Source organism: Wickerhamiella sorbophila, assembly GCF_002251995.1.
Source record: "Wickerhamiella sorbophila strain DS02 chromosome Unknown contig1, whole genome shotgun sequence".
Taxonomy (NCBI): domain Eukaryota; kingdom Fungi; phylum Ascomycota; class Dipodascomycetes; order Dipodascales; family Trichomonascaceae; genus Wickerhamiella; species Wickerhamiella sorbophila.
The window spans coordinates 1,904,018-1,923,763 of record NW_020193984.1 but is presented as its reverse complement, the minus strand read 5'-3'; the positions used below and the strand labels follow the sequence as shown (position 1 = coordinate 1,923,763).

At 53.0% G+C, this 19,746-nt stretch overlaps 17 protein-coding genes across 17 annotated transcripts; 9 read left to right on the top strand and 8 right to left on the bottom strand.

Annotated features, from left to right (window-relative positions):
* Window positions 1-210: 210 nt before the first annotated feature.
* B9G98_01185 (Porphobilinogen deaminase) lies at window positions 211-1,293 on the top strand (the record flags this gene model as incomplete). Its single annotated transcript, XM_024807743.1, has 1 exon — window positions 211-1,293. One exon carries the CDS (start codon window positions 211-213, stop codon window positions 1,291-1,293), a length of 1,083 nt encoding a protein of 360 aa, XP_024663511.1.
* Window positions 1,294-1,407: 114 nt separating this feature from the next.
* B9G98_01184 (hypothetical protein) lies at window positions 1,408-1,881 on the top strand (the record flags this gene model as incomplete). Its single annotated transcript, XM_024807742.1, has 1 exon — window positions 1,408-1,881. One exon carries the CDS (start codon window positions 1,408-1,410, stop codon window positions 1,879-1,881), a length of 474 nt encoding a protein of 157 aa, XP_024663510.1.
* Window positions 1,882-1,901: 20 nt separating this feature from the next.
* On the bottom strand, window positions 1,902-4,874 carry B9G98_01183 (hypothetical protein; the record flags this gene model as incomplete). Its single annotated transcript, XM_024807741.1, has 1 exon — window positions 1,902-4,874. One exon carries the CDS (start codon window positions 4,872-4,874, stop codon window positions 1,902-1,904), a length of 2,973 nt encoding a protein of 990 aa, XP_024663509.1.
* Window positions 4,875-4,953: 79 nt separating this feature from the next.
* Window positions 4,954-5,406, top strand: B9G98_01182 (SWR1 complex subunit vps71; the record flags this gene model as incomplete). The annotated part of the gene is made up of 1 exon (XM_024807740.1): window positions 4,954-5,406. One exon carries the CDS (start codon window positions 4,954-4,956, stop codon window positions 5,404-5,406), a length of 453 nt encoding a protein of 150 aa, XP_024663508.1.
* Window positions 5,407-5,420: 14 nt separating this feature from the next.
* On the bottom strand, window positions 5,421-6,191 carry B9G98_01181 (hypothetical protein; the record flags this gene model as incomplete). The annotated part of the gene is made up of 1 exon (XM_024807739.1): window positions 5,421-6,191. The coding sequence occupies one exon, from the start codon at window positions 6,189-6,191 to the stop codon at window positions 5,421-5,423; it is 771 nt and encodes a 256-aa protein (XP_024663507.1).
* Window positions 6,192-6,252: 61 nt separating this feature from the next.
* On the bottom strand, window positions 6,253-7,941 carry B9G98_01180 (hypothetical protein; the record flags this gene model as incomplete). Its single annotated transcript, XM_024807738.1, has 1 exon — window positions 6,253-7,941. One exon carries the CDS (start codon window positions 7,939-7,941, stop codon window positions 6,253-6,255), a length of 1,689 nt encoding a protein of 562 aa, XP_024663506.1.
* A 273-nt stretch (window positions 7,942-8,214) lies between these two features.
* B9G98_01179 (Mannose-1-phosphate guanyltransferase) lies at window positions 8,215-9,306 on the top strand (the record flags this gene model as incomplete). The annotated part of the gene is made up of 1 exon (XM_024807737.1): window positions 8,215-9,306. The coding sequence occupies one exon, from the start codon at window positions 8,215-8,217 to the stop codon at window positions 9,304-9,306; it is 1,092 nt and encodes a 363-aa protein (XP_024663505.1).
* A 163-nt stretch (window positions 9,307-9,469) lies between these two features.
* Window positions 9,470-10,477, top strand: B9G98_01178 (Fructose-1,6-bisphosphatase; the record flags this gene model as incomplete). The annotated part of the gene is made up of 1 exon (XM_024807736.1): window positions 9,470-10,477. One exon carries the CDS (start codon window positions 9,470-9,472, stop codon window positions 10,475-10,477), a length of 1,008 nt encoding a protein of 335 aa, XP_024663504.1.
* A 404-nt stretch (window positions 10,478-10,881) lies between these two features.
* B9G98_01177 (37S ribosomal protein S5, mitochondrial) lies at window positions 10,882-11,826 on the bottom strand (the record flags this gene model as incomplete). The annotated part of the gene is made up of 1 exon (XM_024807735.1): window positions 10,882-11,826. One exon carries the CDS (start codon window positions 11,824-11,826, stop codon window positions 10,882-10,884), a length of 945 nt encoding a protein of 314 aa, XP_024663503.1.
* A 189-nt stretch (window positions 11,827-12,015) lies between these two features.
* B9G98_01176 (DNA-directed RNA polymerase I subunit RPA34) lies at window positions 12,016-12,561 on the top strand (the record flags this gene model as incomplete). The annotated part of the gene is made up of 1 exon (XM_024807734.1): window positions 12,016-12,561. One exon carries the CDS (start codon window positions 12,016-12,018, stop codon window positions 12,559-12,561), a length of 546 nt encoding a protein of 181 aa, XP_024663502.1.
* A 3-nt stretch (window positions 12,562-12,564) lies between these two features.
* Window positions 12,565-13,402, bottom strand: B9G98_01175 (hypothetical protein; the record flags this gene model as incomplete). Its single annotated transcript, XM_024807733.1, has 2 exons — window positions 12,565-13,321; window positions 13,365-13,402. The coding sequence occupies 2 exons, from the start codon at window positions 13,400-13,402 to the stop codon at window positions 12,565-12,567; spliced, it is 795 nt and encodes a 264-aa protein (XP_024663501.1).
* A 54-nt stretch (window positions 13,403-13,456) lies between these two features.
* B9G98_01174 (Transcription initiation factor IIE subunit beta) lies at window positions 13,457-14,263 on the bottom strand (the record flags this gene model as incomplete). Its single annotated transcript, XM_024807732.1, has 1 exon — window positions 13,457-14,263. One exon carries the CDS (start codon window positions 14,261-14,263, stop codon window positions 13,457-13,459), a length of 807 nt encoding a protein of 268 aa, XP_024663500.1.
* A 424-nt stretch (window positions 14,264-14,687) lies between these two features.
* Window positions 14,688-16,019, top strand: B9G98_01173 (DnaJ-like protein 1; the record flags this gene model as incomplete). Its single annotated transcript, XM_024807731.1, has 1 exon — window positions 14,688-16,019. One exon carries the CDS (start codon window positions 14,688-14,690, stop codon window positions 16,017-16,019), a length of 1,332 nt encoding a protein of 443 aa, XP_024663499.1.
* Window positions 16,020-16,034: 15 nt separating this feature from the next.
* Window positions 16,035-16,712, bottom strand: B9G98_01172 (4-hydroxy-4-methyl-2-oxoglutarate aldolase; the record flags this gene model as incomplete). The annotated part of the gene is made up of 1 exon (XM_024807730.1): window positions 16,035-16,712. The coding sequence occupies one exon, from the start codon at window positions 16,710-16,712 to the stop codon at window positions 16,035-16,037; it is 678 nt and encodes a 225-aa protein (XP_024663498.1).
* Window positions 16,713-16,748: 36 nt separating this feature from the next.
* B9G98_01171 (hypothetical protein) lies at window positions 16,749-17,156 on the top strand (the record flags this gene model as incomplete). The annotated part of the gene is made up of 1 exon (XM_024807729.1): window positions 16,749-17,156. The coding sequence occupies one exon, from the start codon at window positions 16,749-16,751 to the stop codon at window positions 17,154-17,156; it is 408 nt and encodes a 135-aa protein (XP_024663497.1).
* Window positions 17,157-17,311: 155 nt separating this feature from the next.
* Window positions 17,312-17,689, top strand: B9G98_01170 (Thioredoxin-2; the record flags this gene model as incomplete). Its single annotated transcript, XM_024807728.1, has 1 exon — window positions 17,312-17,689. One exon carries the CDS (start codon window positions 17,312-17,314, stop codon window positions 17,687-17,689), a length of 378 nt encoding a protein of 125 aa, XP_024663496.1.
* Window positions 17,690-17,776: 87 nt separating this feature from the next.
* On the bottom strand, window positions 17,777-18,679 carry B9G98_01169 (OTU domain-containing protein 3; the record flags this gene model as incomplete). Its single annotated transcript, XM_024807727.1, has 1 exon — window positions 17,777-18,679. One exon carries the CDS (start codon window positions 18,677-18,679, stop codon window positions 17,777-17,779), a length of 903 nt encoding a protein of 300 aa, XP_024663495.1.
* Between the last annotated feature and the right edge of the window lie 1,067 nt (window positions 18,680-19,746).

Genomic DNA, 19,746 nt, shown 5'->3' with positions numbered 1-19,746 from the left:
TTGAATTCTAGCCCGTCCAGTGATGGGAGCGGTAATTTCTATTATGTCAGGATTACCAGTTCGGGCAGACTGTGGAGAAAAAAAAACGAAAAATTAAGAGTACAAAGCTTTATAATAGGAAGAGGGATTTCTCTGACACACCTTTGCGCGCGGCGAGAGAAGCACTTTAGAGCAGCAGAGAATTTGCATTGCTCGGAATAACAAATGAGCATGGATAATACTGATTCGAGAGCGGACACGCCGGAGATTTACGAGCGGCTGGCCACGCCAGTCAATCCAGGCACACCGGATTTCTACGATTTTGACGACGAGACGAAATTCAAAGTATATGTAGGAGGTCGCAGGTCGCAATTAGCCGTCGTGCAAAGTCGCTGGGTTGCTGCCAAGCTCCGCGACGTCCACCCGGGTATGACTTTCCCGGTGATTGCCCTGAGCACTCTAGGTGATAACGTTCAAAACAAGCCGCTCTACGCCTTTGGTGGTAAGGCTCTGTGGACAAAGGAGCTGGAAAAACTGCTTTTGGAGAAGGTTCCTGGTTACGAGCAGGTCGACATGGTTGTGCACAGCCTGAAAGACATGCCGACCCAGCTTCCTGAGGGCTGCATTCTGGGCGCCATTACTGAGCGTGAAGACCCTCGCGACGCGCTCTGCATCAAAAGTACCTCGCCGTGGAAGTACTTGGCCGACCTGCCCGATGGCTCCATCGTAGGCACCTCCTCGTTACGCCGCTCGGCTCAGCTCCGCCGCCGCTACCCCACACTCCAATTTGAGCCTGTCCGAGGCACCCTGGGCACTCGCCTCGACAAACTAGAGGCAGAGGACAGCCGCTATGCAGCTATTATTCTTGCTGCAGCTGGCTTGCACCGCCTGCACCTCCAGGACCGCATCACATCTTACCTCGAGCCCCCAGACATGTACTACGCGGTTGGTCAGGGCGCTCTAGGAATCGAAATCAGAGGAGGTGACGCCCGAATCCAGAAGCTAGTGTCCCGCATTAATCACAGATCCACAAGCTTTCGGTGTCGGGCAGAACGAAGCCTCATGCGTACATTAGAAGGAGGCTGCTCGGTGCCCATCGGGGTGCAGTCCAGCTACGACTCCACCTCAGGCACTCTGCGTATTGCCGGGATCGTGGTGAGCGTCGACGGCTCCGAGGCAGTCGAAGGAGAGGTCTCGTCCGAGGTCTACTCCGACCAAGAGGCCGACCAGGTGGGCATCGATCTTGCCGCCGACCTGGTTGCCAAAGGAGCAAAGAGGATTTTGGACGAGATCCACCTCGACCACATCAGTTAAATGAGTCTGTACATAATTTATCTTATTTTTCTCCCGTCACTCTTTCGGCACGCCGCCACTTTCGAACGGAGCCTCTTTTCGCGCCTCGTCCAGTGTCTTGATGATGCCCTGGCTATGGAGTGCGGCCTTTACACAGGTCTGGTACTGGTCCCACACCTCCTGGCACTCGTTTTGGTTGCTTTTGCCCTTGAGGAACTTCTCACTGTACCACTCGTTGAAGCATTTGTCGTATTTTTGCTTCATTTCCGTGCATTCTGGGGCAAAACTCGCAGACATGGTATTCCCCATGTGATTACAAAATCAAAGAGTTTTATACGCCGGTTGAAAAATCACCATCTCACCATGCTGCAGATTTTTGCGAAAGCTGGGGGTCTCCTGCAAGCCGTTCGCGGTATGAAAACACATTCTGGCGCTGCCAAGCGCTGGTGGAAGAACGGGCAAGGTGAATTTGTCCGCAAACAAGCCGGCCGCCGGCACGGAAACGTTGGCTGGTCGCGTGGCCGTATTCTGCGCCATTTGAACGGCACAGTCACTGCCGCCAACACGCAGCGCCACAAAAAGCTCGGGAAGCTGCTCCCACACATGTAAATAGTTTTAAAGTATTGATGCTACTCGATCGGGTCGCCGCCCTCGCGCTGCCAAGTTCCATCGACAAGATCCCGGCGCCATGTTTTGAAATAGTGGTAGTTGGTGCGTATAGAACATGCACACGGAATGCCATCGAATGTGACAATGCGAAGCTTCACGTAGGTATCATCTGCGACGGCGGAAACAACGTCGTAAAACTCCTCTACCGTCTGCACGGGCTTTCCGCCGACATGGGTAATAAAATGGGTGGCCGACACCCCGTACTGATTGCCTGGGGAGCCTGACGCCACATGGTCAACATAGACAAGCGATGGCGGCTGCTTGATTTGCTGGACAACCGCGTGGTGGGGGGCATGCACAATGAGGCCGCACCATGAGACAATTGTGCGGGTCACTACTGACTCCGCCTCTGTAGTTTCGACGCTAATGTGTTTTTCTTTGCCGCTGCGGATCAACGTCAGGCTTACCGATGGTTTGTCAAGGTTCAAGAGCTGTACGGCCGATGTCAATAGCTCTCCGTCAATGGACAGCAAAATGTCGCCTTCAAATACTTTGCCAGCCAAACTGCTGGCGACTCGCAGAGCCTGGAGAAGTTGAGGCCGCTCGGGTTGCTTTTCCTGCACCTTTTTCAGCCATTTGTCGGGAACTCCGCGAATGCGGGCCCCAACAAGGTGCAAAGCATTGCACTCCAAGTCAAGGAATCTCGGATTGATGGTACCCGTCTCTTCGAGCTTAGCAACAACTCCACTAATAGACGATGTATCCAGAGCTAGGCGGAATTGACGGTCACGCCCGTTGGAGCTCACGTCGCCCATAAAAGACGACCACCAGGCCCGTACAGTGCCGTTTTCGTCAGTCAAAACACCCGAAATACAATCTGAAATCATAGGTGCATCAAATCCAATGCTTTCAATATTAGTTGCTCTGTATCTGGGAGCTAAATCCGTGCCAATCGGAATGTACAGCACCGAGATATCTGTGACCTTGGTTTCAGTGGTAAACACTCTCATGTTGAAATTGTGGCCAACAAAATGCAAACGAGTGCCCTGTTTCAAGGGCTCATCTGAGAGTACGGCAGATTCAAGCGGAGCATCAACTTGACTGCGATCAAATTGAACAATCGCGTAGTTTTGTTGCGGGTGTAAAAACACCACCCACGCTGGCAAAATGACACTTTCGGCAACAATCACGGAAACGTCGCACATATAGTGGGGAAGGCAGAATCGGGACACCATAACGTATCCCTTCTCGGCGTCAATTACCAAGCCATATTCTGTGCATTCAGAAGCAGTGTAGCCTTCAATAGACAAGGGGATACGGGTCTCGACTTTAACGAACGAGCGAGAAATGCGCTCGGTGCGCTCGTCGTCACTAATTTTGGCAAACTTCGCTGGCAGCCGAGTGATGTGCTCAGCCGGAAGAGCCTCACCAACCGTCTTCATGTCCCAAACACCCGTTTCATCATTTCGTGTAGCCACAGTGATATCCTTGTGCCAGTGACGATCCATGCAGACAATGGAGCTTTTGATGGTGTGGAGGTCAGTCAAGTGTCGGAATCTCGCAGACACCCGTTTTCTATCGGGTATTTTCTGAGCAACCTTCAGAAACTCATCCAAACTGCTCACTGGATGATTATCGATTTCCTCAAGCAGCCAGCCAGTACGGTCACGATCAGGGCGGAAAACCTGGCCCGTTTCAGCAACAAAAACGCCCCTGACAGGAACAGCATATAGGCGAGCCAGCTGATAAGAGAGATCATGAATAACCGCACCAGCGACCATGGCATAACGGGAGGGGGTAATATCATGCAAATTCTGTACAACAAAGGTATTTTTGATTCTTTGTCCATCTCTCAGGACAGTAAATTCAATATTTTCACCGACTGAGGAATCAAGAACGTCATCGACGTCACGGAATAGCGCGGTGGGCTTGCCGTTAACCTCAATAAGAATATCGCCTTCTTCGATCGAGTTTTCAGCAGGTCCGCCATCGAGAATAGTTTCAGCTACCAACAGTCCAGTACATCCCGGGTGGTTTTCCCGAGCCAAAACTTCCTCCTCTTCAGTCAATCCCAATCGAATGCATTCATCGTACGGCTTCAACATCCACTGCACCTGAATAGTACCGCGAGTGATTGGTTGGTTATTTTGTAAACATTTCAAGGCACGTTTCCCTCTATACAAAGGCAGGAAAAAGTCTGTCGAAGCTGTAGTTGATCCACCCGCTTGGAGTGCCAAAACTTTACCGTTGACGTCAACCACTGGAGAGCCTGAAGAGCCCCCTGATGCTGAAGCAGCGGCTTGAATGTACTCTGTGTTGAAGTCATTATAAGTGAGATCGCCGTATTCCGGAGCATTTCTGTCCATTCGAGAAATGAAGCCAGCGAGAATGGACAGTTTTTCACCAGCATCGTTACCCACAACCCGGATTTCTGTTCCGACTTGGGCCAGTTCAGGGAGCAGCTCTAAATGGTGGAGCTTCATGTGCCTGACTGCCTTGGGATCGAACCGCAAAAAGCCAAAATCATGGACCGGGTCACGGTAGACCGCCCACACGGGTACTTCCTCATGATTGTCGAAAATAGCAAATCCAGTAAAGGGGCCTGGACCTACTACATGTCTGTTGGTCATGATAATACCTTGTTCAGCATCTACCACAAATCCAGTAGCCTCTGAAACGTATGACCCTTCAGTATCAAATGGGGTAGGACAGCAAAAGTGCACTGAAATAACCGCTCTGACCACATCCTGCATCGTATTTTGCCATTTCTCAGAGCGCACATCGGAAATTCCATCAAGCATGGCGCCAGCAACCGCCGCTACCTTGCCATTTGTCCCTTGGTTTGTCCACGGTGGACTGCCTGGAGAACTTGCCTCAGCAAAGCGCTTTGCCGGGTGCGTGGGCCCAAGCTCCAGCTCAGGAGATGACGGTATTTGATGAGCCGTAGATCCGGCATGCAACGGACTTGAATGAAGTCGTTTTGTCGGAGACATTATCTGCCGAAATCCAAGTCGTCTAAATCGAAAAATGGTTGATGACAAATTTCGCGTGTCTGCCTTACCGACAAAGTAAATGAAAATCGACGCCTCTGCGGATCTAACTGGTGCTCCGCTGCATCGGGCGGGCGCGAAGACTGCTGTTATTGGGGCTCGAACAGTTGATGCAGCAAAGGTGAGCCAGCAACGAGCTCGCAAACGGCGAATTAACGAGCTGATGAACGAGAACTTTAGAGACGTCAAGATCGAGATTCCACCAGCATACTTGAAAGGAGGACCGAAAGCAGGCAAAACGGTAAATTCTAGACGAATTCTCGCGTCAAGAAGAACCCTGGCAAACCATTTAGACGACGATCAGTCGGCCACGCAAAAGTTCCTCAGCATGGCCGCTCGGCCCAGTCCTTATCCCTCACGCCCCAAGTGCTCAATTTGTGGCTATTTCTCCAATGCTGTTTGTATTCGCTGCGGCGCCCGATACTGCTCGTTGGCGTGTATGAATGTCCACACCGAGACTCGCTGTCAGAGGTAAGACTTATTTATTTATTAATCCCAATCACCTGGTCCCGTATACAATTGGCGAATTGGCTCCGGCTCGACTGCTACTTTGGTGAGCCACGATTGTCCAGTGGCTATTTGCGAGGCCCAATGTATCCACTCCTCCAAGCGGCCGTTGGCGCTGGCCACAGTCACCGCTCTGGCCAAGCGGGTGGGTAGTTCCTTCTGATCAGGCTCTGCCCGAGAAATTACAACGTAGGCCAATCCTAAAAGCAAGCCCCATTTGTCCTTTACCAAATGATTGTACTGTAAATAGCCGTGCTGAATAGCCTTTACGGTGCTGTCTTTCAGACCCATTTCTGCGGCCAGCCGCTTAATATCTGATGTCGTAGGCTCTTTTGATCGAGGTGTCCGGGGCGTTCGCTGAGGCGTTCGCTGAGGCGTTCGCTGGGGTGTTTTCACTGGAGTTCGTGGGTTTCGCTGAGGTGTTTTGACGGGGGTCTCTGGGTTGTCTTTTCGGCGTTTCCGCGGTGTTTCGGGTGCTGCAACAACCGTTTCTTTGAACCCGAGCTCTTGTCTGAATATTTCTACTAGTTTTGAGAATAATGCCGGGGGAACTGGTGGTTTGGCCGCTAATTCTTGTCCGCTATGCGCTTCGGCAGCTAGGAGTACACAGATATAGCTGCGTGCGGGCTCTTCAGCTGGCTTTAGTTGAATTTTCGCTCTACTCTGCAAAACAAGTTTAGAGGATCTTCGAACCACTCGTTCGGATACGTCATCTAGCAAAGATTCAGCGATTTCCCGGAGCGCGTCGTCCATGTGTAATCAGAATAGATCGCGTAAATAAAGTTGAAAAAAGAGTTCAAAAAATACAGCTACGTTAAATATTATGGTACGCATAGTAATTGTAAAATCCTTCGTTTCCGTAGATTGCAGGAGATGAGACGTTTCCAAGCCCGATCAAAGACACGTTGACTTTCACAGAGGCGTACCTCCAGATGGGATCCCAGGAAGGCGGAGGTTTTTCGGTTTGCTGGACCTGAACCATGGGACGACGGGCTTGGTTTCGGGCATTGATGCGATCCAGCGCAACTTGGCCGAATGAGAATGAAGTCTGCCGGAGATTATGCTGAGACTGCTCTCGTTCCAACACCTTGTCTTTCGACCGGAATAGCCAGCACCGGCGGCCGCGGCCTTGGAACACAAAAAAGCCTCTCATTTTCGCCAGCTTGTCCAGCGTCTCGGGGCTGAATTCGAACATGTCGACTGTAGAACTGAGGTTCTGGAACTCCTGACTTTTAAGAGTCCATGTAGAAATAGACGGGATACCACTCAAGTTCACAAACTTGAGTGAGCGACAGCTAGGCAGAAAGTGCTCTAGGCCTTTCATTGTCACTTGGGTGTATCCCAACCACAAACTTCGCAGTTTGCTTGTATCAATTAGCTGGAGGAGATCATCAGTGACCTTTTGGCCATATATGTTCAGATAGGTCATGCCCTTGGGCAAAAAGCGCAAGATTGTATCGATATCGCGGTGACCCAGCGGGTTCGGCTTTGTTGCTTCAAACATAAGGTTTAGCCATTTGAGTTTTTTGCATGCCGGATGTAAAACAAGGAATCTGACCACGCTGTGATTCGAAACTCTAACGCAGCGAGAGAGCGAGAGGTGCGTCAACTGCACAGTTGGAGGCACTGCGTGTAAGGCCTCGTCAGTTAGTTGGGTGTGGGTGACGTCCAAGCGAGTCAGATTCGGACATTTGGATAAGAACGCTGTCAAGGTCTCTGCGGGGATCGTATTACAGCAGTGCAGAGAGAGCTTGGTTAAAGTGTAGAAGGAAAAGTCCTGCTGCATTACGAGCGAGCCATGGAGCTGTTCGATGAATTGGGGCGCCGTTGCACCACAAAAATCAAGAGTTTGCAGGACCGGCATGGTCAACAGCTGATCGAGCACCGCAGCATCCAAATCGGTGTCAATGCTCTCTGCCGCCAAAAACTCAACTAGTTGGCTGCATAAATCAAGAGCCCGTCGAATCGTTGACGCCGTCACCATCTGGATTTCTGAATTCATCCGCTTTGTGCGGCCCAGTCCAACCGAAGTGAACGCGCTGAAATCAAAGACTCGTACATGCTGTCCATAGCCTGTACCTTCGATAGACCATCTGAACTTGTCAAACGCATGAGGAGTACGGAAAACCACGTGTCTGTAAAGCATTGCAACGCCGAGATCATAAATTCTCCCACAGGTGGCTAGGAGGCGGCACAAATCAGCAGGCCCCGTATCCGAGGACACGACGTACTGGAGAATGATAGTGAGGATTTCCTGGGGCAGGGAGTCAAGCGAACGCTTCTTTTTGTGCGGAATCACGGGGGTCAGCGGGGTCAACGGAGTGAGGCCCGTGAGGTTCCAGCCCGAGGGACAGCGGCTGACTGCCCGGCTGGGGCCCTGGCTATCCATCGCCGCCGAGGCCAGCCATACGGAAGAGTTACGTCTCGAAAGTGAGCTGCGTCTCCGCTCTTTGGCGGCTGCTGGTGTATCCCAATCTGGGGAATATTCCTCGATATGGGGCATTGCCCGATCACTAAAGGTTGGGAGGTGTTGTGATTGAGTGTTTGAAGGGGGAAAGCGGGGTAGACAGTGGAAATAGAGCAGGGGCGAAGTGAGGACGTCGAAGGTAGCGCAATCTGGGGTTTGCGGGAAAGTTTCGAAATAAGTGAGATATTGAGCCAAAAAAAGTCAATTTAGCAGTTGCCCCAGCAACCATGCACGCTCCAAATTAGGTTAGACCTCCTGGACTTAATCTTACGTGTACACGTGGTTTACAACCCATTATACCATCGCGAAATGAAAGGCTTGATTCTAGTTGGAGGATACGGAACGCGTCTTCGACCTTTGACACTGACCAAGCCGAAGCCTCTGGTTGAGTTTGGCAATCGGCCAATGATTCTACATCAGATCGAGGCTCTTGCAGAGGCCGGAGTCACAGATATTGTGTTGGCGGTGAACTACCGCCCCGAGGACATGGTGGACACTCTGCAAAAGTACGAGAAGGAGTACGGTGTGAACATTACTTTCAGCGTTGAGACTGAGCCTCTGGGTACTGCTGGTCCGCTTAAGTTGGCAGAGAAGGTTTTGGCCAAGGACCCGTCTCCCTTCTTTGTCCTCAACTCAGACGTTATCTGTAATTACCCCTTTAAGGAGATGATCGAGTTCCATAATGCACACGGTGGCGAGGGAACTATTGTAGCCACCAAGGTTGAGGATCCATCCAAATACGGTGTCATTGTGCACCACCCGGGCACCACGAAGATCGACCGGTTTGTCGAGAAGCCGGTGACGTTTGTAGGCAACCGCATCAACGCCGGTATCTACATTCTGAACCCCAGTGTTATTGATCTTATTGAGTTACGTCCTACTTCCATCGAGAAGGAGACATTCCCTGCCCTGGCCAAGAAGGGCACTCTGCATTCGTTCGACCTCGAGGGCTACTGGATGGACGTTGGCCAGCCCAAGGACTTTTTGGCCGGCACCGGCCTCTATCTTAACTCTCTGGGCGTCCGCAACCCGGAGATGCTAGTCCCCAAGGACGCTTCTTACCTGCACTCGGGACACGTGCTCGTCCACCCTACCGCCAAGATTTCTCCCAGCGCCAAGCTGGGGCCTAATGTAGTAGTCGGCCCCGGCGTGGAGATTGGTGATGGTGCGCGGATTTCCCGCTCAGTCATCATGTCCAATGCGGTTGTGAAACCTCACGCTCATGTGAAGCAAACTATTGTAGGCTGGAATTCGCGCATTGGGCGGTGGGCTCGCACCGAAAACGTCACCGTGCTGGGTGACGATGTCGAGATTCAGGACGAGATTTACGTCAACGGCGGCCGCGTTCTGCCTCACAAGTCCATTGGCAGCAACGTCGAAAAGCCAGAGATCATTATGTAGACCGCCAGTGCCCTAAACATTTTTCCCGTTCCTACCCCACGCATTGCTTACGGAGAAATGCGGAGATAGCCTGCAGCCCACCGACATCTCCCGATGAGCTGACGCAGCCACCCCATATATAAATACCGCGATCGCCAGGGCAAGATCATAACCGGTTATCCACATGTCCACCGAGCACAAAGTTGAGACAGATATTTTGACCCTCACCAGGTTTATTCTGCAGAGCCAGAACAAGGTCGCAGAGGCGTCTGGTGACTTTACATTGCTGCTGAATGCGCTCCAGCTGTCTTTCAAGATGATTGCCTTTAACATCCGTCGGTCTACGCTGGTCAATTTGCTGGGTATGTCCGGTACTTCCAACTCCACTGGCGACGACCAGAAGAAGCTCGATGTCATTGGCGATGAAATTTTCATCAATGCCATGAAGGCCTCCAACAAGGTGCGGGTGGTTGTCTCTGAAGAGCAAGAGGACCTCATTCTGCTTTCTGGCCAGGGCCGCTACGCGGTCGTGTGCGATCCCATTGACGGCTCGTCCAATCTGGACGCCGGTGTTTCTGTCGGCACCATTTTCGGCATCTACCGCTTGCTCGAGGGCTCGCAGGGCTCCATCAAGGACGTGCTGCGCTCCGGCAAGGAGCTTGTTTGCGCCGGCTACACCATGTACGGTGCTTCTGCCAACCTTGTTATCACCATGGGTAACGGCCTCAACGGATTCACCCTCGACGACTCCCTGGGCGAGTTCATTCTCACCCACCCCAATCTCAAAGTCCCGCACACTCGCAGCATCTACTCTGTCAACGAGGGTAACACCGCCTACTGGTCTGATGGCACTCGCGCGTACTTTGAGAGCCTCAAATTCCCCAAGGACGGAAGCAAGCCCTACTCGGCCCGCTACATTGGCTCCATGGTTGCTGATGTCCACCGCACCATTCTGTACGGCGGCATTTTCGCCTATCCTGCTGACAAAAAGTCCAAAAAGGGCAAGCTGCGTTTGCTCTACGAGGGTTTCCCCATGGCAATGATCATTGAGCAAGCCGGCGGCGAGGCCATCAACGACGACGGCACGCGCATCCTCGACCTGGTCCCCGAGACCATCCACGAGCGCTCCGGCGTCTGGCTGGGATCCAAGGGCGAAATTGAAAAGGCCCGTTCGTTTATCGTCCCTAAATAAAGCTGTATATAGCAATTCTCTCCATGCACACCCTTGCTTGTCTGGGGTAGTTAAATTTAAAGTTTCTGAGAGGCCGGCCGCTTACCAAGCACATCACCATGAAGACCCTCCAGCTGTACCGGGAGATTTTGCGGAAGGCAAACCAGTTTAACAACTATAATTTCCGGAACTACGCCATCCGGAGAGCGCGAGACGGATTTCGGTCGAACATGGAGCTGACGGACTCGGCCGAGATCCAGCAGGCGCTCGCCCAGGGCCACAAGGACCTGGCCATGCTTTCCCGCCAGTCCCTGATCAACTCAATGTACGGCATGCCTGAACTAGTTATTGAACGCCGCTCCTGAAACAGAACACGATGCAGGACGCACCCACCACAGTAAAAAAAAGCAGCTAAAGTATATACATTAAAAGTTCAAGTAGGTGTTTGTCACATCGACCACCCGCTTGCCGCGATCGGCTGCGATTTCGTCAATCAAAACCTGCTTGGTCGACAGAGCCTCGAGGGCAGTCTTGGCCACGTTCATGGGGTTTCGCGACCGGTAGACGTTGCCGACCAGGTCCTTGATGCCGGCGACCTTGCAGATCTCGTAAATAATGTGGTTGACGCGAAGGCCTGAGCCGGGAGCAGACGACCGCAGATTGATCACTACCGCACCGCGTTTGTGTGTAATGTCACCATAGATTGTGCGGTCCTCGAACCGGGGGATGTATCTGAGATTTTTCACCGCCTCCCAGTGGGCATGAGCGACCGCTTTGGTAGCCAGCTTGGAGTCGCGGCCCTCGCCAATACCCACGTGGCCATTCATATCGCCTACAACTGCCAACGCGTAGTAGCTGGGGCGTTTACCGAGACGAGTCATGTTGACAACCCGCTTGCGAATGAGCGGCTTGCACACTAGCTTTCGCAGGTACTCGGCTTTAAGACCGGTCAGCTGCTCGAGTTGTGTGAGGTTTGTAGCCGAGGGCGCCCGAGAAGACATGATGTCTGGGGGGACTTGACTGCCTGGAAGCACCCTCTGCGGGATAGGCTGTCTGGGCTTTGTTTTGTCCACCCACTCTCCCCGGGCGTGGTCGTAGAGAGGATCGTACTCCGCGTAGTCGTCGGCGTAGTTTGGAGCAAAAGCACGCGCAGGAGCTTTGCGATTAGCCCACATCTCAGGAGTGACCGCTGCCTCTGCGGCCAGGATAGACTTGATCAGCGACGGTGGGTAGTACTTTTTCAGCTGCTCAAGATGCTCCTCGCGTTTCTGCCGCAAGTCCTTGGTGGCGTCTTTGGCAACTTCGCTGTACATCCGGGCCATAGGCCGGCCAAACTGGCGAGCCATCGCACCACGAGCAAAATTTACCATTAGTAAGTTGACAAGATTCTCGTGATGGTTTTGTAGATATTGTAGCAGACAGAGAGACTATGTTTTAGCTAGAACTGTTCTAATTTGTGCCAACGTTGAGGATATGTCTGAAATAGCTAGTTGGCTTTTCCAACGAGTCGGCTCTGGCAAGATCCTATTTAGCCAGGGTTTTTTCGTTACTAATTTTTTATGCCTGCCGGCTATCAAAAAGTTTCATTCGGCGAGCCCTTGGCTCTTAAGCCTGAGGACGAGCTATGGCTTGTCCAAATTCCTAACAATGTGGATATTGCAGATGCAAAGGTCGTTTCTGAGAGCGAGATCCAGGTGGGCGCCTCGACCTACGCTCTCAAAGCAACCGAGATGCCAGTTGGTAATTGCCAGGTCCTGATCCCCGATACCAACTCTGTTTTGCATCCCACCGGAACCAAGCCGAGCAAAGTCATGGTTCTCACAAAACGGGTGGGCCTGCCCAAGATCGATTACGACGAGGTTCGAGTTGCAAAGCCCCGAGTGGAGCAGGTAAAGAACATGCGAATGCGACACTTCCCCACCGGCTACAGCGCCAAAGCGTTTGGTATTGCCAGCGAGAGTCCCCGGAAAGTCGCAAAGCCTGAGGTTGATTCTCCCCTCAAGGAAAAGTCCAAGAGCCACAAGGAAAAGTCCAAGAAAGACAAAAAGGACAAAAAGGACAAAAAGGACAAAAAGGACAAGAAAGACAAAACAAAATCAAAATAAATGCTATTTAATATTAAATTGTTCCACTACGGGCTCGACTTGTGCGTCGGGGTCCCCGGCCTCGGGACCGAGTGTTTTTTCCATATAAGTAACTTGGCCCTTGCGGTCAACCAGAACAATCGTCTGCGTGCGAGTAGCGTACGGACCGCTGGGCAATTGGCAGCGAGGAACAAACACGGTTTTGCGTATGTCCTCTATGGTGAGGGTGTCAGCAACACACGTCGTCGAAAGCAACTTGAAGCACTGCTTGATAAACTCGTCACCATGCAAACTCAGCAAAGGCTCGAATACCCTGGCGAGCGTTTCAGTTTTTTCCCAGGATTTGTCGGACAAGGGCCCGTTAGACATACACAGTACAGGGCAATCGTCACCCAGTAGCACCTCCGGAGGCTGGCGATTTGAGAGCAGCTCCAGTGGCTGGATTTCCCCATTTGCCGGAGTTATGTCGCCAAACATCATCATGAAGCCTCCAGCTAGCTTGAGAGCGTCGGCGTGTAAAGACCTGGTATCGTTAGCCCAGTCTGTGGCGGACATTTCGCTTGTGAGATAAGAAACCGGAAGCAGTCCGCGACTAAGCTCACCAATGGGCTGTTTTTCGTGGAAATTGACAAGCACGGCCAGTCGCCCCGTGTCCGAAACGCCCATCCACGTTCCTCCCCTCTTCAAGTCCTTTGGTGCGTAAATGCCGTCAGGCCACCAATGAGCCGACTGAGTCTCTCGCTCAATGTACTCGTCCCGGTTGGATAAAATCACCAGCGCACTTGTTAGTTGCTTGATTGTTGTTCCGCGTGGCCTATACTTACTAGTCCGGGTGTAGCCTCGAGGCAAGAAAGATACACATGACAAAGATGGGGTAAGAGGAGAGCCGAGCGGGAGAGGGTGGGTAATCAGCGGCTCAGGTTGAGTAGTCCTTGAGCACGCCCCGAAGATGGGTATTTGTGATTTTCCCTCTGTGGTTTTTCTTTGTTTTCTTCTCGGGCGCCCTTTTGATCTGCTTGATGCTGCTGGGATCCACCGACGACGGTTTCAGCCCCACCCGCTCCAGGGTGCCCGGCAGGTCTGAGCTGGAGGGCACCTTGGCAGTACGCCACAGATCAACAAAGACCTGGTCAATTGTGGAAAGCGGGCCGGCCTCGTTCGGCCAGATCAGGCGCGGCGTGTTGTCCTTTTTGTTCCGCAAAACCAATAACTTATTTTCTTGCTCCAGCCGATTTATCGTCGGAATCGCCTGGCTCCACCCGTCCTTGAGATCCTTGACGCTGGTCCCCTGGTACGACTTCTGGGTCTTGAGGAAACGCAGCAGGTCATTGGCAGAATAAATATCGAATTTGGACACATACGTCGCCGTCTGGTCCTTGAGGTTCACCCGCACATTGCGGTGTTGCTGCAGCATGGGAATCAGCGGCTGCACGGGCGACGACAGGTAGTTTTCCAAATCAGCAAATAGAATCGGCTGCTCGTGCTTGCGCAGGTACTCAATGGCATGCACAAGCTGGGTCGAGCGGTGCAGCCCGGTGCCTGCGGACGCCGGCTGCGAGTACACGACGGCGGTTTTGCGGCGCTTGGCTGCGTCGCCCCCGTCCGGCCCTGTCCCGCCGCTCGTCTCGGTCTGTGGTACCTGCGGAATGATCCGCTTCCCCAGAACAGGCGCGTTGCGCACCTTGGCCCGAAACGAGTTGAGCTGGTCGTTGAGCGACGACATGGTGAAATGTCCCTGCTGAGTAAAAAAAACTTTTCAACTTGCGACACTCACAAGGGCCAGTCTGCTATTTCTGTGGCAGGGTGGCTGAGGGCCCTTTGCAACCCTCTGAGTCGTAGAGTAACATATCCTGCTTAAAACCATCGTCGTGCAGGCTGTCGCCTTTGGCTGACTACCCATGACGCGGGGATGACCTGGTTTAAGAGACATTCACGTACATAGCGAGCCCTTGCACTAGCGGGGTGGTCCATATAGAAAAGCGACAACAGTTTAGCAGTCAAACGGCCCTTCCGTCGCCGCTGTCGCGCCAACTCTCCGTGCTAAGCCCTGCCATGTGATGATTCAAGCACCTGCATGACAACGCAATAGCCGATCATGTAAGCCGACGGGGTTTAGAAACCTACCAAGCAAGTTCGTGTGTCTAGAAATGGTGGTTGATACGGCATACTACGAGATATTGGGTATTTCGGTCGACGCCGACGCGAGCGAAATCAAGCGTGCGTACCGCAAGCAGGCAATCAAGCACCACCCGGACAAGAATCCTGGTGATGAGACAGCAAAGGTCCGGTTCCAGGAGATTAGTGAAGCATACCAGGTTCTCAGTGACCCGGAGCTGCGAAAGCGCTACGACACTCTGGGTAAAGACAAGGCCGTGCCCGAGCAGGGCTTTGAGGACCCGCTAGAGGCCATGACCAACATCTTCGGCGGTGAGGCGTTCCAACCATGGATCGGCGAACTGGGCTTGTTGCGGGATATGCAGCAAATGGGTGCGATGATGGAGGAAGAGCAGGCCATGGACCCGAATTCCCCTGGCTACACCCCGACGCCGCCCGGCGGGCCCACCAGTCCCGGTCGCACAGCTAGCCCCAATGGCCCTGGTCCGTCGCCGTCGATGGGCCGCCCGCATGGGGGCTTTTTGCACCACCACCGCCACGACTCTTTTGAGGCCGCCAGAGAAGAGCGGCAGGCCCGTATTTCCGCGCGTCAGCGCCAGCGCGAGGTCCAGAGCCGACTGTCCAAAGAAAGTGCTGCAGCCCGTCAGCAACGGGTGATGCAGCTTGCTGGACTGCTTTGCGACAAACTGTCCTTCTGGACCGAGTCCGATATGGGGCCCGATGTCTCGCGATTTTTCATGGACAGAATCAAGGCTGAAGCCGATGAGCTGAAAATGGAGTCGTTTGGCCTCGAGCTGTTGCACACAATCGGCTCGATCTATATTTCTAAGGGCTCGACAATGCTCAAAAGCCAGAAACTGTTGGGCTTTGGCGGCTTCTTTTCCAAGTTCAAGGAAAAGGGCAGCATGATCAAGGACGGCTGGAACACGGTCAGCACCGCTCTGGACGCCCAGTCGGCTATCCAGGACATGCAAAAGCTCGAAGAAGAGGGTGCTCAGCTAAGCGAGGACCATAGAGCACAAATGGAGCAAACCATGCTTGGCAAAGTCCTTGCTGCCGTTTGGATGGGCTCCCGGTTCGAGGTGCAGAGCGTGCTGCGGGAGGTGTGCGACGTTGTGCTCAACGATCGCAGAGTGCCCCTGTACAAGCGCCTGGATCGTGCTAGAGGACTGGTAATGATTGGCCGAGTGTTCAAGGAAAGCAAGCGTACTGCTGAAGAAAGCGAGCAGGTGCAGCTGTTTGAAGAGATCGTCGCCAACGCCATGGTCACCAAGAAGAACCGCCGGTCCAAGTACGCTTCTCACCTGCAAACACACGAAGACACTATTCACGCTCAGGCCCAGTCCAATGCTAATTCCAGATAATAGAGTGTAGATAACTTATTTAGGAAGCCCCTGACGTCGGTTCTTCTGGGCGGTGGCCGCCGGGATGCCGCCGGCAATGTCTTCGGCAGCGAGCTCGTCGGCCTTTGCACGCAATGGCATATAGTCCAGGCAGGCGTTGGCCTTGTCGGCAGGCACAGTGACCACGCCGTTTTCGTCGGCGACCACCACATCGCCCGGACGCACTGTTCGGTCGCCAATGACGACAGGTTCGTTGACTGCAACCACTTTGGCCAGCTTGTTCGGGGCACAAGAGCCCAATCCATACGAGTAAACCGGGTAGTCTAGCCGGCGGTGCTCAGCAATGTCCCTAATTAGCCCGAGCACCACGGTGCCCGCGGCCCCCAGGTACTTGGCTCTCGTGGACATTAGCCCGCCATAGAGCGAGTTACGCAGCGAAGTGTAGGGTGCATAGTCAAGCTGGCAGTCTGCAGCAGTCGCAATTAGCACAATTGCTCCGGCGGGCACGCTATCAATATAATGACCGGAAACTGCCGGGCGAGGATCGCTCTGCGGGGCATACTCGACAGTATACGCAGGCCCGGCAATGGTTGCACCGGCCCGACCTGACTGCTGATGCACGAATGGAATTGCCCCTCCATCATTGGCGCCCCCGACGGCTACCATGGCGTCTGCAGCGTCGCAGCTCGTGTATTTTTCAAACTCTCGCTCCATGGTTCGTTTTACTGACTAACCGCGAAAACAACCAACATGGCGGTTTTGGAACTAATTGTTTACTGGGTGGGCCTTGGCCTAGGCTTTCTATATACTCTGGCTCGCAGCATTGTCGAGGCGCTCTCCAGCGGAGACACCGCAGGACTCACGCGGATTCTCGTGTCGCTGTCGGTGGTGTACCTGGTGCTGCTGATTGTGCATCGCACCGTGCGCATGCTATGGTCATCCTTTGTCGTGCTCTTCAAACTCGCTGTCTTGGCACTACTGCTGTCGACCGGAGTTTACGTGTACACAAACGGCGCCACTGAAACCATGAACGCCGCCCAGGAACTGGCCCGCGACCTGTACGCGCAGGTGGGCTCTGCCTCGTCGACCCTGCAGTCGTCGTACCAGGCCCACGGCTACGCAAAGCACCTGTTCCAGCAGGCCAAAGCCGCGTTTTAGTTTTACTATATTATTTAACTCTTAGTTTTGCTTTATCCTTCTCGAAATGACCCCCCGGACCGGTCCAGACGCAACGATGCCATAAGCGTGCATCTAACACCCTGGAGACTAGTGACCTCTTAGCATATAATTTGTAATGATGCAGCAAGTGTAGTATGCTTCGGCTTAGTATTTCAGGCACCCGCCTCTCCTCTCAACGTTTCTTCACCACCACAACTCCCAGAATGGTTTCCCAAATTGCCTCTGCTGCCGACTTCCGCTCCAAGATTGGTTCCGGCCTTGTGCTCGTTGAGTTTTTCGCCACCTGGTGTGGCCCTTGCAAGATGATTGCTCCTGTGCTGGAGAACTTCGAGAAGCAGTACACCAACGTCAGCTTCTACAAGGTTGACATCGAGCAGGTCGCCGAGATCGCCAGCGAGTTTGCTGTCTCTGCCGTGCCCACTATTATTCTTTTCAAGGAGGGCGAGCAGGTCGACGTCGTCAAGGGCGCCAACGCTGCCAAGGTCAAGCAGATTCTCGACGCTCGTCAATAATTTTTTTTCCTCGCTGAGAACTTAACCTAGAGGAATTTGCCTACGTACTTTTTTTTCCATAACAGAACACTCTGCAAGTCCCCTTTATTAAATATAAATAGTTTTATCCGGCAAATTCACCGCTGGCTCGCTGGCCTGGTCCGAAACGGCCGGCTCCGACCTTCTTTTATTCTTGTTGAGCTTGCGCTCTAGAGCCTTTTTGCGGGCCTGGCCGCGCTTCTCACGAACACTTTGCCGCTTCTTGGGTCGGCCGGCTTCTGCAGTGCGCTCTTCTTTCACCGTTGGGCCGGCCTCTATCGTGGGCTCTGTGATAGGCTGGTGATCCGACTGGCGATCCGGCTCCGTCAAAAGCTCTTCGATAACCTGCCCGTAGTCTTTAGTCTTGAGTTTGCTTATAATCGTCTGCTCTTCAGCTTCGGGACAGCTCCGCATCACAATTTCCAGCTTCCACCTCGGAACCTCTTCTTTGGCTATGGGAACCGGGCCACTCTTTGCTGAGACCTGGGGTGGCCCGCTGTGAGGACCGCTCTTGTTCCGAACACTCGAATAGTGCTCCCAGGTGTGATAGGCAATGTGTAAAGTCTTGTTCGCAACTGCCTCGATGGGCTGCACAATATACATTTGATCTGCCTGGTAGATGGCAATGTCGGCTGCATAGTGCTCAGCGGCAGCCACTACCTCCAGGTGCCCTCCGTACACCGCGTCTTGCATCAAACGTTTGGTATACGTGTCAAACGACTCTCCAAACTCTCCAACAAACGCTGCAAACCGGTCCGGATGGGCCTTGATGTATCCGACTGAGCCTGATCTGATCTCTCGAAAATGTGACTCGTCACCGTACAGTTGATCGCTCAATGCTCGAAACAAACAGTTGCCGTCTCCCGTAGTGTTGGAAGCATACAGCCCCAGAGATGCAAGCAGCGGAAATTCTCCGTCTGAAACACCATGGGCCCCGCGCTCTGCGTCAGTCCGTGCTTTCTTTCTTCCCATGCTCGTGACTATTCCATGCTCTTCCCGGCACGAAGGTGATTAACTAAGCCGCCAAGACTACGTTGGCCAAGACTGCGTTGTGGCTAAGCACACGCTTGAGACAAATCGCACCACCAAGCGAGATTTCTATCTTGAGCTATTTTTAGCTGATCTATAGGCCAACTAGACGCCTTAGCGAGCGCTTCCATCCGGAACATTGATACCCACCCTTCCATAGTACAATACTTGCACTACTGAATACCAAGCTCGCTAGCTGGACCACTTAACCCTAACCCATGGTAGGATAGAGTCTAGCGAGGCTCTGTGCCAAGGATGTGCTCGTCTTGCATGGAACAACTAACCCCGCGAACAGAGTCAGCACCAAGGCATGAGTCCGCGGCGTAGTCCGCGCTCCTCAAGACATATCTTCATCTCAAGCTCATCTGCAGTATATTCCCAACTAGGCAATGGCCTGTTCCAAGTAATTGCATTGCTGTGGTCAAATATTATTTTGGGCGACACCCTAGCGCATAGCATTCGCTGCTTGGGTCACTGCGCATGACAAACTGCCCTTTCTTCCCTACTATGACTAAGAGGATCAGCGAAACTCAGAGCAATGCAGCCAAGTCTTGGGAGGATTGGCAATTGCCACAGACTTCTCTGTGCCTCCCCCCATGGTTCCGTAAGCATCGGGTTGGCTTGGACAATCAGGATCTGTCCGTGCAGAGCTACACAGCGGACCCCAGAAAATTTTCGAGGTGCGTCGCAGTCATCTGCTTCCGCAACCTACCTCCTAATCTTTTTTTTTAGACACTACTCGCTACATATCTTTATTTACACTGATCATTTTCTCCATGCGAGAACTCCGTTACCGCTGCCAAGCATTCTCTATTTGGGGGCAAGTGACAAATCCGGGGTAGGCTAAATCCACGTATCGGCTGACTTTTTTCTTCCCATGTGCGTCATGCACGTCAGTGCACTCTTGGCAGAAACGAAGGTCAAGGCACTATGGGAGGCGAGGGAATCGATGCTGCCACGATGGTATCTGTGGCGTATTACCCATGATATAACGGGTTTATCCAGCCTAC